Source organism: Mytilus galloprovincialis, chromosome 1 (assembly GCF_965363235.1).
Source record: "Mytilus galloprovincialis chromosome 1, xbMytGall1.hap1.1, whole genome shotgun sequence".
NCBI lineage: Eukaryota > Metazoa > Mollusca > Bivalvia > Mytilida > Mytilidae > Mytilus > Mytilus galloprovincialis.
In genome coordinates this window covers 116117466-116132607 of record NC_134838.1, presented here as the reverse complement: position 1 = coordinate 116132607, position 15142 = coordinate 116117466, and the positions used below count along the sequence as shown (strand labels likewise).

At 31.0% G+C, this 15142-nt stretch overlaps 1 protein-coding gene across 2 annotated transcripts; it reads left to right on the top strand.

Annotated features, from left to right (window-relative positions):
- Positions 1-1255: 1255 nt before the first annotated feature.
- LOC143053023 (XK-related protein 6-like) lies at positions 1256-14583 on the top strand. Of its 2 annotated transcripts, none has more exons than XM_076226155.1 (4): positions 1256-1373; positions 6010-6642; positions 7073-7281; positions 8178-14583. In XM_076226155.1, exons 2-4 carry the CDS (start codon positions 6089-6091, stop codon positions 8864-8866), a joined length of 1452 nt encoding a protein of 483 aa, XP_076082270.1. In that variant the 5' UTR covers positions 1256-1373; positions 6010-6088; the 3' UTR covers positions 8867-14583. The 2 variants fall into 2 exon arrangements, with proteins under 2 accessions (XP_076082270.1, XP_076082271.1); XM_076226156.1 differs by lacking the exon at positions 1256-1373 and adding an exon at positions 3136-3207.
- Positions 14584-15142: the final 559 nt, after the last annotated feature.

Here is a 15142-nt window from a genome sequence, read left to right as displayed (position 1 = left end):
TAGTTTAAGAAAGTTATTAAAATTTTAAATACTTTAACCACGGAGTGAATGTTATGTTAACTGGCAGAAAAAGCAAGTTCATTTACAACGTATAACATTAAAAAAGGGAAAAAAGGACTTTTTTTTTTACAAAGTTTAACTTTTGGATAACATCTTCTGATGATAAACAAGCTTTTTGTCCTAGTTTGGAAGAAATTCAGGATAATTTAAGAAAGTTATTAAAATTTTAAAAACTTTAACTACAGAGTGAAAGTTATGTTAACTGGCGGAGAAACAAAGTTCATTTATAAGTAAAATAGGAAAAAAGGAATTTATTGTACAAAATTAACTTCTGGATGCCATCTTCTAATCATAAACAAGCTTTTTGTCCTAGTTTGGTAGAAATCCAGGATAGTTTAAGAAAGTAATTAAAATTTTTAAAAGGCTTCCATCTGATGAGTTAAGCCATTTTCAATTGATTTTTATAGTTCGTTCTTATGTTGTACTGTTATACCACTGTCCCAGGTTAGGGGGAGGGTTGGAATCCCGCTAACATGTTTAACCCCGCCACATTATTTATGTATGTGCCTGTCCCAAGTCAGGAGCCTGTAATTCAGTGGTTGTCGTTTGTTTATGTGTTACATATTTGTTTTTCGTTCTTTTTTACATAAATAAGGCCGTTTGTTTTCTCGTTTGAATTGTTCTACATTGTTATCGGGGCCTTTTATTGCTGACTATGCGGTATGGGCTTTGCTCATTGTTGAGGGCCGTACGGTGACCTATAGTTGTTCAGTAATGTCTGTGTCATTTTGGTCTTTTGTGGATAGTTGTCTCATTGGCAATAATACCACATCTTCTTTTTTATATTTAACTTCCGTGAGAGTGAATGTATCGTAACTGGAAGAAAAAAAACTAGGTCTATTTATAAGTAAATTACGGAGAAACAGCATTTTTTATTTACAAAATTTATTTCTGGCTGGATACTATCTGATGATCATAAACCGCAAGCTTCCGTCAGTTTTAAAGTTTGGTAGAAACTATGTCAAGAATTGTTAAAGAAAATTTTAACTACAGAGTGAACCTTTGTTCCGACGACGGAATGTAGGATCGCTATGTCTCGCTTTTTCAACAAAAGTCGAAGGCTCAAGAAAAATGCAAAAAAGCAACTGCCATAAAAGTATACGAGTCAATTTCAGATCCACGTCGAGGGTTTTAGTGTAACCCAATTTAAACTGGTTTTCGTTCTATTTGTTTGGTTTTGGTAGTTTACTCAGTAGAATCAGTATCAGTAGACACTGGAATATATTTCCCCTGATTTTCGTGATGACTGTGATGTCTTTTGTAAAAGCAGACCTGTCTGACAGAATGTAAAAAGAATGTGAAATGAAAATAATGTAGGTTTATAGAGCATTTAAATATAGTTTTATAAAATATTACTGGCACTGACATGTAAATAAAAGTCATGTCTGAAAAAAACAGTTCAATTTCGATTTTTAGATAGCACAAAGTTTAATTGTTGGTAAGGCCACAACAAATTAATTTCTTGTTCTACGGATTTTTGGACTCCAAAATTTGAGACGAGCGAGCGATTTGAAAATATCAATGAAAAAATATTTTAATTTGCAAATTTTGAGGCGAAGCTTGAAAAGTTAAGGCGAGCAATTAATTTTTTTTTTCGTAAACATAAAATAGTAGGTTTTGACATTTATTAAAACTTGATTATCACTTTTACTTGTTGACTTATGAAGTAATTTTTCCCTGTTCACCAAGAAATAACTGAATAATTAAATCTGGTCTATGTATGTGTGACTGACAATGAGACAATTCTCCATCCAAGTCATAATCAGTTTGGGAACAACCCTTTATAAATATCCCTTTTATGAGGGGTCAGTATAAGCAGGGACTTTCTATACTAAGTAAGTAAGTATAGAAAGTCCCTGATATAAGTTTAATATAATATCTTTTCTTGTAAAAAAAAACCACTTTTTAGTACAAAAGGGCTCATATTTTCCCAAAGAACTATATATCTATCTGGTATTAAATGGTCAAAACATGTCCAAGAATTTTTTAATATTCCTGGACTTTAACCATGTTAACATATTTACTTTAACAGTTCAATGATCTTCAATAGTATTCAAAATAAGTGGAACCCTCTTTTAGAAAAAGTGGTTTAAAATATGATGTATTTCTTCTCTTTTTTGAGTAAAAAATTCTAAGTTTTGAAAGTTTTTTTAGTAGCACTATACAAATTCTTGGTATTTCTATTTCATTTTTACATCAGTAAAATGACCCCTTGTCTGAGGGAGAGTTGCTCCCAACCTGATAATGACAAACACAGGTCAAAGTACGGCCTTTTACACAGGGCTTTGATCCAAACCATCATCAAACAGCAAGCTATAAAGGACCCTAAAATTATTAGTATACATAATTCGAACAGGAAAACCAACGATCTAATTTATATATCCAAACCGGCAAACGGGAAAATACCAATGAACCACATCAACAAACGACAACTGCTGAACGACAGGCTCCTGAATCAATCAGGACAGGTGCATAAACATGCAGCGGCTATGGATAGTTTTGTTTCCCATACAGCATACAATGTAATTGCAGTTGAAGGCAAATCCTTCAGAAGTTCTTTGTACTTTATTCTAACAACGAACATTTTTTGATAGGGAATATGTGTAAGGGGGGAAAGAAACCAATGTTTTGTTCTTTACAGGTATTTCCGCTGTTATATATTTATATCGGAGCACTCGGGTTTCATGCTGAAACAAATATTCTCACAGATATTTACACAGTGTGGTGCTGATAGGTTTAAAATCGTTATATACAGGTTTAGACTGTGATTTTAAAAACAAATGTTGATATCTTTTATATCATTTACAAAAAAACAGTGCTGGAAATGGACATGATTACATTTCCGGATGCGGGAAGCGGGAATATAAAAAAAATAAAAAAATTCTGTTTTGAAAAAAATATGTGCGGGCGGATCCGTGGAACAAGGAATTAAATTGGTGTGGCCTAAAATGCTCAAAAGAACTATAGACCTGTGAGCATTTTACCAAGAATTTCAAAAGTATATGAAATGGTTATGTCTGACCAGTTGACTGAATTTTTTGAGAATGTATTTCATGCTTTTTTATGTGCATTGAGGAAAGGTCATGGATGTCAGACAACTTTGCTGAGATTCCTTGAAGATTGGAAAACAGCTTTGGATAATAATATGTATGTGGCAGCTATTCTTATTGATCTTTGAAAGCTTTTGACTGTTTACCACATGATATTCTTTTAAGTAAATTATCTGCCTACGGTCTTTCTTCTAAAGCAGTGAAATAACTTCAAAATTATCTTACAGATCGTAGGCAACAAATCAAACTTCAGCGAGTACTCAGCAGTTGGGCTGACATCCAGAAAGGGGTACCCCAAGGCTCAATCCTTGGGCCCCTATTATTTAATATTTTTATAAATGACATATTCTATTTGATTGAACATGGTACCCTGTATAATTATGCAGATGATAATACTCTGTGATATGCAGACAACAGTTTTGAAAATTCATTATGTACACTTGAAAGAGATAGTCCTGTTTTAATTGACTGGTTTAGATTTAATTGTATGCAGGCAAATCCTGACAAATTCCAAGCCATTACAGTTGGAAATAAAACATTTGCAAAAAAGCCTGTTTCTAATATACAGTCAGCAAAAATATCCTGTGATGAGTTTGTCAAACTTTTAGGTATTGATATTGACTATCAACTTAATTTTAATCACCACATTAAAAATATTTGTCGTAAAGCATCCCAACAACTGAATGTTTTAAAGCGCATTGGCTGCAACCCTACTAAATTGAATAAAATGACCATTTTTCACACATTTATTTTATCTAATTTTAATTTTTGTCCTTTGGCATGGCATTTTTGCAACAAAAAAAACACCACCAAATTGGAAAAAAATCAGGAAAGGGCTTTACGATTTATATATGAAGACTATGTTAGTTCATATGATGAACTACTTTTACGAGCAAAGGTTCCATCTGACACTGAAAATAAGACGTATACGTAACATGGCTATTGAGTGTTTTAAATTTTTTTTCATTAACCTCCTAAAATTATTTTCTTCATGTTTTATGCATAAAATAAAAAAGTAGTGGATGCAATCTCACTGTTAAAAAAATTGAGATATGAATTTTGAGGCAAAGTAGTGATTAGGTCAATTTGAAAAAGGTAAAACTAAAAATGAGAATGTCAAGATGTCCAAAGCTGTCAAACCTAATTCAAGATAAAATTGTCCATATTTCTATTTGGAGCTTTCGTTTTTCTAAAATTACAGGTATGATATGTCTAATGAATTGTTCCATTTGGGGAACTGAAATTTCATTTTAAAATTAGAAATGGAGATACATTTAATTTTTGGGATACGATTGAGATTAATTGAACCCTTGACAGTCTAATTTATTTTGTACATTGTATACCCTAAAAGATCTTTTCACATATTCACTAGTATAAATATTTGGATTTTTTTACAATTATATATTTGATAAATACATATGTACACAGTGTCAATGATCAATTTCCACCCTTTTTGTCGAGCCTTCGACTTTAGTCGAAAAAGCGAGACTAAGCGATCCTACATTCCGTCGGCGTCGGCGTCGTCGTCGTCGGCGGCGTCCACAAATATTCACTCTGTGGTTAAAGTTTTTGAAATTTTAATAACTTTCTTAAACTATACTGAATTTCTACCAAACTTGGACAGAAGCTTGTTTATGATCATAAGAAAGTATCTAGAAGTAAATTTTGTAAAAATAAAATTCCATTTTTTCCGTATTTTACTTATAAATGGACTTTGTTTTTCTGCGAGGAAACATTACATTCACTCTGTGGTTAAAGTTTTAAAAATTTTAATAACTTTCATAAACTATCCTTGATTTGTACCAAACTTGGACAGAAGCTTGTTTATAATCATAAGATAGTATCAAGAAGAAAATTTTGTAAAAATAAATTTCCACTTTTCCGTATTTTACTTATAAATGGACTTAGTTTTTTTTGCCAGAAACAAAACATTCACTCTGTGGTTTAAGTTTTTAAAATTTTTATAATGTTCTTAAACTATCCTGGATTTCTACCAAACTTAGACAGAAGCTTGTTTCTGATCATAAGATATTATTCAGAAGTAAATTTTGTAAAAAAAAAATTCACTTTTTCCATATTTTACTTATCAATGGACTTAGTTTTTCTTCCAGTTAACATTACATACAGTCTGCAGTTAAAGTTTATACAACATTTATTAGATTCATAAACTATCCTGGATTTTTTACCAAACTTGGAAGCTTCTTTCAATCAAAAGACAGTATCGAGAGGGAAATTTTTATTGATGTTTTTCCTCATTTTGTTGAGTCTGCGATTAACAGCAAAAGTAGGCGAGACACTGGGTTCCGCGGAACCCTTACAAATTTTTGTAGGTACAAAAAATGTAAATGTACATAATGTACCAAATGTACATGTAGGATCATTTGGCCTACTGGTAAATGCACACTAAAACCAGGGTTCTCACTAAGGCGAGTCCATGAGTCCTGGACTCATCAAAATCTGTCTGGACTCACCATTTTCAAAACTGATGAGTCCACAGATGCATCAAGATTGAAATATTGTATATAAACTGAACACAGTTAAACACAAATATCATCATTTTATAGCAAAAGTTTAAAAGTGATCTGAATTTAATGTCATTTCATTGCTCTATTAGGATATGGAGACTATAATATTACATTATATTGCAATAAATTATTTTCTTCTAGCTGTTGGACTCATCATGGCCAACAATGACGAGTCCCTGGACTCGCCTTCAAAAATCCTTAGCGAGAACCCTGCTAAAACTTCTACATCAAAGCATGAATTAAAAGGATATTTTGAAGATTGTGGAGAACATCTGCATGTTTGTTTTCTTCTGTAAATAAATCTATACAAATAAACATGTAACTTAGACAAAGAAAGAAATTTGGACATAAATCTCTTTAATGTTTTATTTCAGTTGACAAGTGTGACTACAGTGATAAAGACCAAAGTATTAACTCTACCAATTTGAAGTTAATTTGGTTGTTGCTAGTACAATGTCTCGTAACAGGAAGATTCCGTATACCAGACGAATAGAGTATGAGGAAGAAGATGAGCAGGATGAACTGGATGCCAATGATATAACTATTTCAGTACCAGATAGGGCAAAACCACCATGTCCAAAACCAAATAGTTTTGATGTCATTAAAGATGGAAATGATGATTTATCACTATCATTAACCAGTAAACTGTTGAAATGTTGCTGTGGAGATAGATGCTGGAAAAATACAGAATCTTATGACAAATCAAAATTTCCTCATCCTTTCCGATTCTTTGATCTTATTGCCACAATTGGTTCTATTTTATTTTTCTTTTACGATGTTGTGACAGATGTTTTTCTAGCTCATAATTATTACAGTTTGAAGAGATGGACAGAATTTGGATTTACAACAGCATTTATTGTTTTCCCTATGCTGGTTATTAACCTAAAAAGTCTTAGATGGTATCACCTAGATTATAACAGAGAAAAAGGGAGGGGATACACTAGTTGTATAGTATGGTTCCTTCGAGCTATTTTCACTTTTCCATTAATGATTGGACCAGTTGTCAGGTAAAATATTTTGAACTTTTATAATTCTTTGAACAGGGACTAACTCAGGAATATATTGTTATGGGCATAGAGGATAACATTTTCTGCAGTCCTACATTTGTAATATTTAAGTTTTAAATAAAGACCTTTTATCATTGTCTTGGTTTTTTTCAATGAATTTTAAGGAGTTAAGATGAAACAATTTGTGTTCAATGTCTCAGAATTCTCGATAACACAATTATGTAGTTGTGTTTTTTCCCAATATAATTGATGTTTTAGATCTCTTTACAGCTCTATTCAATCGTTTGTGCCAATATATTTTTATGTCTGTGTAATCATTTTCGGGATTGAAACCACTTTTAGGTGTGTTTAGTAGGAGACATACTCATATATATTTATATCAAAATAAGTGTTTATTTCAATAATTTCTAAATAAGAATATTTTTTACAGACATATAGAGTACTTATACCATGGTTGTAAGAGTAGATCTGCTACCCTGTCAGAAAAAGATAGGAAAAATCATTATAAACAGATGTTACATGAGGATACCGATGCTGGAATGATGAGGATGTTAGAGGCATTCCTAGAATCAGCTCCACAATTAGTTCTACAGATGTATATCATACTAACAGAAACTCCAGACGATGGATTACTTATGAGTAAGTATAGATTATAAAAATATGTGTGAGTCATCATTTATCCAACCTTAAAGGGACATTAGTTGTCATATTCTTGTTCATTGATTTGACTCAAATTCTCATTATATTTATAACATATTCAAGTTTTTAAAAGTCTAAAATAAACTATAAACATTGTATGAACTTGATAATTTGTATCAGCATTTCATGTGTATTTAAGTCTCTCTGACACTATCTAATTAAACGTTGAGAAGACCTCCGAAGACTACTGATGGTCATATTAACCAATATAGTTACGGAAGAAGGCCAATGGCCGAAACGTCTCAAAAATTGGTTTATTGTTACAATAATATAGTTACATTTAAATAGATAATGAACTAGTGCAATTTTTCTTTGTTTGATTTCATATTATCGTTTAAAAATGTGTTAATCATCCCTTTTACCTGTAAAAGAATGATTTGTTGTGTATTGAATCAGTCAACCAAATGGTTTATCCTTGTTTTTCTTTCAAAGTTGACATTCTTTTCCTTTTAGACCAAAAGTAGAGATTTTGGTGAATGTTCCACTAAACACATTAAGGCTTTCATAACATAGAAGGCTGGTTTCAAAAAACTTAACATGCAAGTCAGATACAAGGCTATTTTCCTAAAGTTTTTTTTTATAGATTTTCTTGTCACAGATACTAAATTTAAAACTGTCAATTCTAAATTGTTTGCAATGGTTGTATAAAAGTAATGAATGTGAGGTTAGTATTGAGTTAATTGGATTTGACATTCTGATCAAATTTTTTGTGAAATCCTGAAAATCAAAAAAACATTCTTTCAATCTCCATTGATCACCATGGCCAATGTCAATAATAATGCACACAATAGTTTATAATAATAACAAAAAAACAAATATATTCCTCTATTTTACAGGTATAATTCGTCCTGTTTCTATGGTTGGATCCTGGATTGGTGTCTCATGGTCATTGGTGTCATACCACAAGGCCCTAAGGGCATCACATAATGAAGAAGAGATTGGACTATCATTATGTGGAACAATTTTCTACTATATATGGAGAGCATGCGAAGTAGGCCCCAGAGTTGTTGTTTTAGCTTTGTTTGCATCACAATTTCAATATTACATGTTAATAGCAGTTGCTGTTCATTGGGCAACCATGTCTATATGGGTAGCATTGCAAAAGCCAGAATTTTATAGAAAGACAATTGATAAAATTGTATTTGACGTAGTTATAGGATACATTCTTATATTCTGTTTTCAGAATGTACAAAGTGGCCATACACGTTACAGAGCTATGTTGTATTACTTTGTAATTTATGCTGAAAACTTGGTTATGTTAGTAGCATGGCAATATATTACAACCCAAAAGAGTGCCTGGTATTATTTTGCTGCATTGGGAATAATACCCGGAGGTATTGTCATTCATATAGTTGTACAATTGTTATATTATAAATGCTGCCACCCTAGAAGTATGGACATTGTATGTTGTATAAATCCTGTACAGAATTATAACTGTTACCAATCAGTTTGTCATGAAATAAAGTCAAATGAGGAGTCTAAAGCTGACACTGGTGTTAATAATGGACACACATTCGAAGTTTAATGAAGGCAGTTATATTTTAGAAATCATTAGTGTTTTTATACATGATGTTCATGTAGGAATATAAAAATGTATGGGGATAATGGTAGCACTAGTAGATGTTATAACAGTATCAAACTCCCGGGAAACCTCAATAGGTCATAAAAGGGTAATTTGTATGTCCCTGCTATTAAAAGAGTGTTATAGTCATACTTCATGTATTTGTTAGTGTTTATATTGTCGGGTTTATATTTTACTTGCACTAAGTCATATGTGTTTCATGTAATTTTAGTTAATGACATTATTGAACAAATGAGTGTATATATATATATATATATATATATAGATTATTACATTGATACAAGTAGATTATCGGATTTATCCAATCGAGATAGTTAAATTATCAATTTTAAAGTCTGAGCCTTGTTGAGGACTTTAAAATTTATAATTTAACTATCGAGATTGGATAAATCGGATAATCCACGCGTTACTATGTAATAATCTGTTTCTCTAATGATTAAAAGAAAATTTCCTTTTTTCCTAAACCAAAATCCCCTTCGAGTGCCTTCCATTTTCCACGAAGTTGTCAATTACATTAACACCTGTTAGAACATTTTGATCGTTTCAGGGAGCTGAGAAAGGTAATGACCCTTTGACTCAGCAAATCTTCTTCTGAGATCACCGGCAACCACACGTTGATTAATTTTTTTTAGACAATGAGTTTGGAAAGGGATATATTTCCATAGAATTAGAGAAATGTTGAACTAAGTCTTGTGTGTACGTTAAAGTGATCGTATGCTAGCTAACTTTAGAATTACAGAGCATGTCATTGATAAACAATCAACACAGAGCAGGTGGAGTTTGTGACAAATAAATTAATGATGTTTTTTTTTAATATATTTTCCATGTGTTACCACTTTTTTTATTAATCTTTTCCTCAATAGTTGTTAAATGATTTTTTGTTTTAAATTTGTTCTTTAGAATCAATTACTACTATTTACCTTCCAATGCAGGTTTGTTTATTTCTTTCATCACTGTTTTTCCTTTGCACTTGAAGTGTTGGGTGACCAAATTGTTTTATATGTTCAAGTATATAAAACATAATATTTGGTTTAAAATTTGTAGTTCCATATGATTTTAAAAGCAATAGCAGTTATATAAACTGATTAATGAGTTCCTGGATAATTAATGATGATCATTAAATAATAAAATGTTTACTGAATAAATAATAATGTATAGTGTTGCATGAAAAAAAGAGGGTCATCTCCTGTGTCATACTTGAATTGGTGCTGGGTTATGTTTCAGTTAATCATTCACTCATGGAAATTTTACTAGGTTTATGTTAAGATAGGCTAATAAATTGGGACCAACTTTCAATATTTTTTTTTTATTTCAACCTTTCATTTTATATCTAATGTATTTTACTTTCGCCAAATAGTTTTTGTTTGAGTTCACTATTTTATAGTTGTTATTTTATTTAGGATACGGGTAACCTTTTAATCTGTTTTTGTTTTTATGTTACAATTGATAAGATTTCATGAATGTTTGAACAGGTATTGTAGTCTATGTCAGTTAGACAATAAAGCGAGGACCCAAAATACAATAGAAATCTAGACCAATGGAGTATTTTTTGTTATGGATTTGTAGTTCAAATGTTGAACACAAACCCATATCTTTTTTAAGTTAATGTTAACTGATGAGAACATGTAAACAGAAATGTCATATAATGGAATCACTCTTGAAGAACAAGAGTGAGAGATTAAAAAAAATGAACAAAATTCTTCAGTTTAGCCATTTCAATTGATATTTTGTTTTTTTCTATGTTGTAATGTTATACTACTGTTTCAGGTTAGAGTGAAGGTTGCAGCCGGTTAAAACGTATAAACCAGCTGCATTTGTTTGCACCTGTCGTAAGTCGGTAACTTGCTGTTCAGTGGTTGTCATTTGTTGATATGGTTCATAAGTGTTTCTCGTTTACTTGTTTTTTATATAGATTAGACTGTTGATTTTCCTGTTTGAATTGTTTTAGTTATTTTGGGGCCCTTTATAGCTTGTCTTCGCTGTGAGCCAAAACTCCATGTTGAAGGCCTTACTTTGACCTATAATGGTTTACTTTTTACAAATTGTGACTTGGATGGAGAGTTGTCTCATTACATTGGTACAAGTACCACATCTTCTTATATCTATAGGTTGCAATTATTGTATGCCAAAGAACTCTGGTCAAATCTTTCCATGTCTTTCACTTTCAATAAGATATGAGGTTTTCATGTGGCTTTGGCAATCTTCCATGAGCTGCAGCTGTTAGAATTATTTTAAAATTACTGTATTTTTTCCTTATTATCTTATAAGACACATATGTATTCACTGTAGCCAAGGTAGATAATGTAAGAGTTGTATCGATATCTGTATTATTAGTTGACATATTTTATTACATTTTAAAAACTACAATTATTAATCATAACTTAATAATTGAGGTTTGTCAAGGTGCTAAGCTGTTATTTTTGTATGATTATTCCAGTCATTTTACATTGTATATATAATGTATATGTGTGTAGTGGAAAGCACACTAATATTTTTAAATATTTTGTTGTTGTAATATGTTAATAATTTTGAATTGAAAGTTTGAAACTATTGCTGCAAATACATCTTCAGAAATTATGATATTAATGGTGCCAAAATTACTTTTATTCTTTATATTTGATTTTTATTTGCTCATAATACAAATGTAATCTCAGAGAGATGTTGTCCCTTTTAGTTTATAAAAATGATTAAATATACTATGTAAAAATGGAGCATTTGATTATGCTTCGATTCATATAAAAATTTGTTAAGTACAAAATAATTCTTTTAGGGTGAACAGGCATGATTAACTAGTGTGAATGTACTTTTTATCACACATTCATTGCATTATAGTATTAAATTCTTTATAGATCAAACTTATTTTTATTAAAGGGTATTGCTAAACTTTTAAACTGAAAATACCTACAGTTCAGATTACTGTTTAATTGGAAAACAGCTAAAAACTGGTGATGTTTTATAGTTAAGAAGTTGCAGAGATTGTCAAAAGAAATAGTTTACTAAAAAAATCAAATCTATTTGAATTGCAACATTTAAGATCATGGATATTGCATTTAGATAGGCTATTACAAAGTGTTATATTTTGGACAAATTAAGGACTCTGTTGCCTCCTTTCAAAATGAGAGCCACCTCATGTAGAAAGTGTATTCTTTACCAATCTTCAATCATGGTTGAACATTTTACCATTTTTAGGGATTTATTGTAAATTAATTTATTGTGATGTTTTAATGGATGAACAAATTGTGAAATGATAATCTGTTTTCATAAAAATAAAGAATGACGATGATGTGATCATCATTTTTATAAAAATTCAAAAAGTTAATTGGGAGTCCAGAGTTTCACAAGTGAACTTTTTGATCAGTTATGTATTGTTTTTTGTTTTTTTTTTGTACATGTGTTGTTTTTAAAGTTTAGAAAATAGTTTTTATATTAAAGATTGTTGCTTTTGGAAATGTTTTTTAGTGTAGTCCCAAGTAAAAAATATGGTTTGAGCATGATATTTCTTATTTTCTTTGCTGTAAGAAAAATGAACATTGCTTACATTATATTTTTTTACATTTTTTTGAGGCTTTATATTGTTGTGCTCTGTGTTAAAAAAGTCAAATGCAAAGGAGATAACCTAAAGTTTTAAATGTATGCAAATTAAGTAAAGTATATAGGGAAATACATAATATCTAATGTTTGCATGTTACTGAAAAAAATGGCGCAATTTGTTAAGCAATTAACAAAAATCTTTGAACAAATTATTTTATAATTAAATGACCTCAGTAATAAGATATTGTATTCTATACAAGTAAAGGATGTGCAACAATAAGAGCTATTATTTTCCCTGGATTTTTATACGACCGCAAAAATTGAAAATTTTTTGGTCGTATATTGGTATCACGTTGGCTTCGTCGTCTGCGTCGTCGTCGTCGTTCGAATACTTTTAGTTTTCGCACTCTAACTTTAGTAAAAGTGAATAGAAATCTATAAAATTTTAACACAAGGTTTATGACCATAAAAGGAAGGTTGGGATTGATTTTGGGAGTTTTGGTCCCAACATTTTAGGAATTAGGGGCCAAAAAGGACCCAAATAAGCATTTTCTTGGTTTTCGCACTATAACTTTAGTTTAAGTTGCTAGAAATCTATGAAATTTTGACACAAGGTTTATGACCACAAAAGGAAGGTTGGGATTGATTTTGGGAGTTGAGGTCCCAACAGTTTAGGAATTAGGGGCCAAAAAGGGGCCCAAATAAGCATTATTCTTGGTTTTCGCACCATAACTGTAGTATAAGTAAATAAATATCTATGAAATTTAAACTCAAGGTTTATGACCATAAAAGGAAGGTTGGGTTTGATTTTGGGAGTTTCGGTCCCAACAGTTTAGAAATAAGGGGCCCAAAGGGTCCAAAATTAAACTTTGTTTGATTTCATCAAAAATTGAATAATTGGGGTTATTTGATATGCCAAATCTAACTGTGTATGTAGATTCTTAATTTTTGGTCCCGTTTTCAAATTGGTCTACATTAAGGTCCAAAGGGTCCAAAATTAAACTTAGTTTGATTTTAACAAAAAATGAATCCTTGGGGTTCTTTGATATGCTGAATCTAAAAATGTACTTAGATTTTTGATTATTGGCCCAGTTTTCAAGTTGGTCCAAATCGGGGTCCAAAATTAAACTTTGTTTGATTTCATCAAAAATTGAATAATTGGGGTTATTTGATATGCCAAATCTAACTGTGTATGTAGATTCTTAATTTTTAGTCCCGTTTTCAAATTGGTCTACATTAAAGTCCAAAGGGTCCAAAATTAAACTAAGTTTGATTTTAACAAAAATTGAATTCTTGGGCTTTTTTGATATGCTGAATCTAAACATGTACTTAGATTTTTGATTATGGGCCCAGTTTTCAAGTTGGTCCAAATCGGGGTCCAAAATTAAACTTTGTTTGATTTCATCAAAAATTGAATAATTGGGGTTCTTTGATATGCCCAATCTAACTGTGTATGTAGATTCTTAATTTTTAGTCCCGTTTTCAAATTGGTCTACATTAAAGTCCAAAGGGTCCAAAATTAAACTAAGTTTGATTTTAACAAAAATTGAATTCTTGGGCTTTTTTGATATGCTGAATCTAAACATGTACTTAGATTTTTGATTATGGGCCCAGTTTTCAAGTTGGTTCAAATCAGGATCCAAAATTATTATATTAAGTATTGTGCAATAGCAAGAAATTTTCAATTGCACAGTATTCAGCAATAGCAAGAAATCTTCAATTGCACAGTATTCAGCAATAGCAAGAAATCTTCAATTGCACAGTATTGTGCAAAAGCAAGAAATTTTCAGTTGCACAGTATTGTGCAATATCAAGAAATTTTCAATTGCACAGTATTGCACAATAGCAAGAAATCTTCAATTGCACAATATTGCGCAATAGCAAGAAATTTTCAATTGGAGTTATCTTTCTTTGTCCAGAATAGTAGTTGAATCAACTTAAATCATTGTTTTATACAATATACAATGTATATTCACTTTTACTACCAACTGATAAATTAAAACAATCTTTACCATTCAGTGATAACAAGCACTTTATTTTACATTTTAATATTTTGTGATGTATTTAAATGATTAGTTATTGTTGCAAACTCCATTAGAAATTTGAATTGAGATCATTTTTGGAAAAAGGGAAAGGATGTAAAAAAAAATGGGGGGGGGGGGGGGGTAAATTTTTCTCATTTCAGATTTCATAAATAAAAAGAAAATTTCTTCAAACATTTTTTTGAGAGGATTAATATTTAACAACATAGTGAATTGCTCAAAGGCAAAAAAAATATTTTAAGTTCATTAGACCACATTCATTCTGTGTCAGAAACCTATGCTGTGTCAACTATTTAATCACAATCCAAATTTAGAGCTGAATCCAGCTTGAATGTTGTGCCCATACTTGCCCCAACCGTTTAGGGTTCAACCTCTGCGGTTGTATAAAGCTGCACCCCTGCGGAGCATCTGGTTCTAAAATATTTTTAAAAAAATTGATAATTGAGTAAAGGAGAAGTGAAATCAGTCTTGAAAAATGATGTAATAAATATAATTTATGTAGCAGCATAACCAGTCTTCACGATGAACTTTAAAAACTACAGGCCCGGAGCTCAATTTTTGAAAATTTTTAGTTAGATTCTGTTGGCCTGTAGATATGATTTTTTACAGGCCCGAGAGCAATTTTACTAGCCTGGGCTGTCTGGGC

Bases quoted from the DNA above. Each gene is read 5' to 3' on its own strand.
- LOC143053023 (XM_076226155.1), top strand. From the start codon at position 6,089: ATGTCTCGTAACAGGAAGATTCCGTATACCAGACGAATAGAGTATGAG. The intron at 6,643-7,072 runs GTAAAATATTTT...TATTTTTTACAG, and splicing joins ATGATTGGACCAGTTGTCAG to ACATATAGAGTACTTATACC. The intron at 7,282-8,177 runs GTAAGTATAGAT...TCTATTTTACAG, and splicing joins AGACGATGGATTACTTATGA to GTATAATTCGTCCTGTTTCT.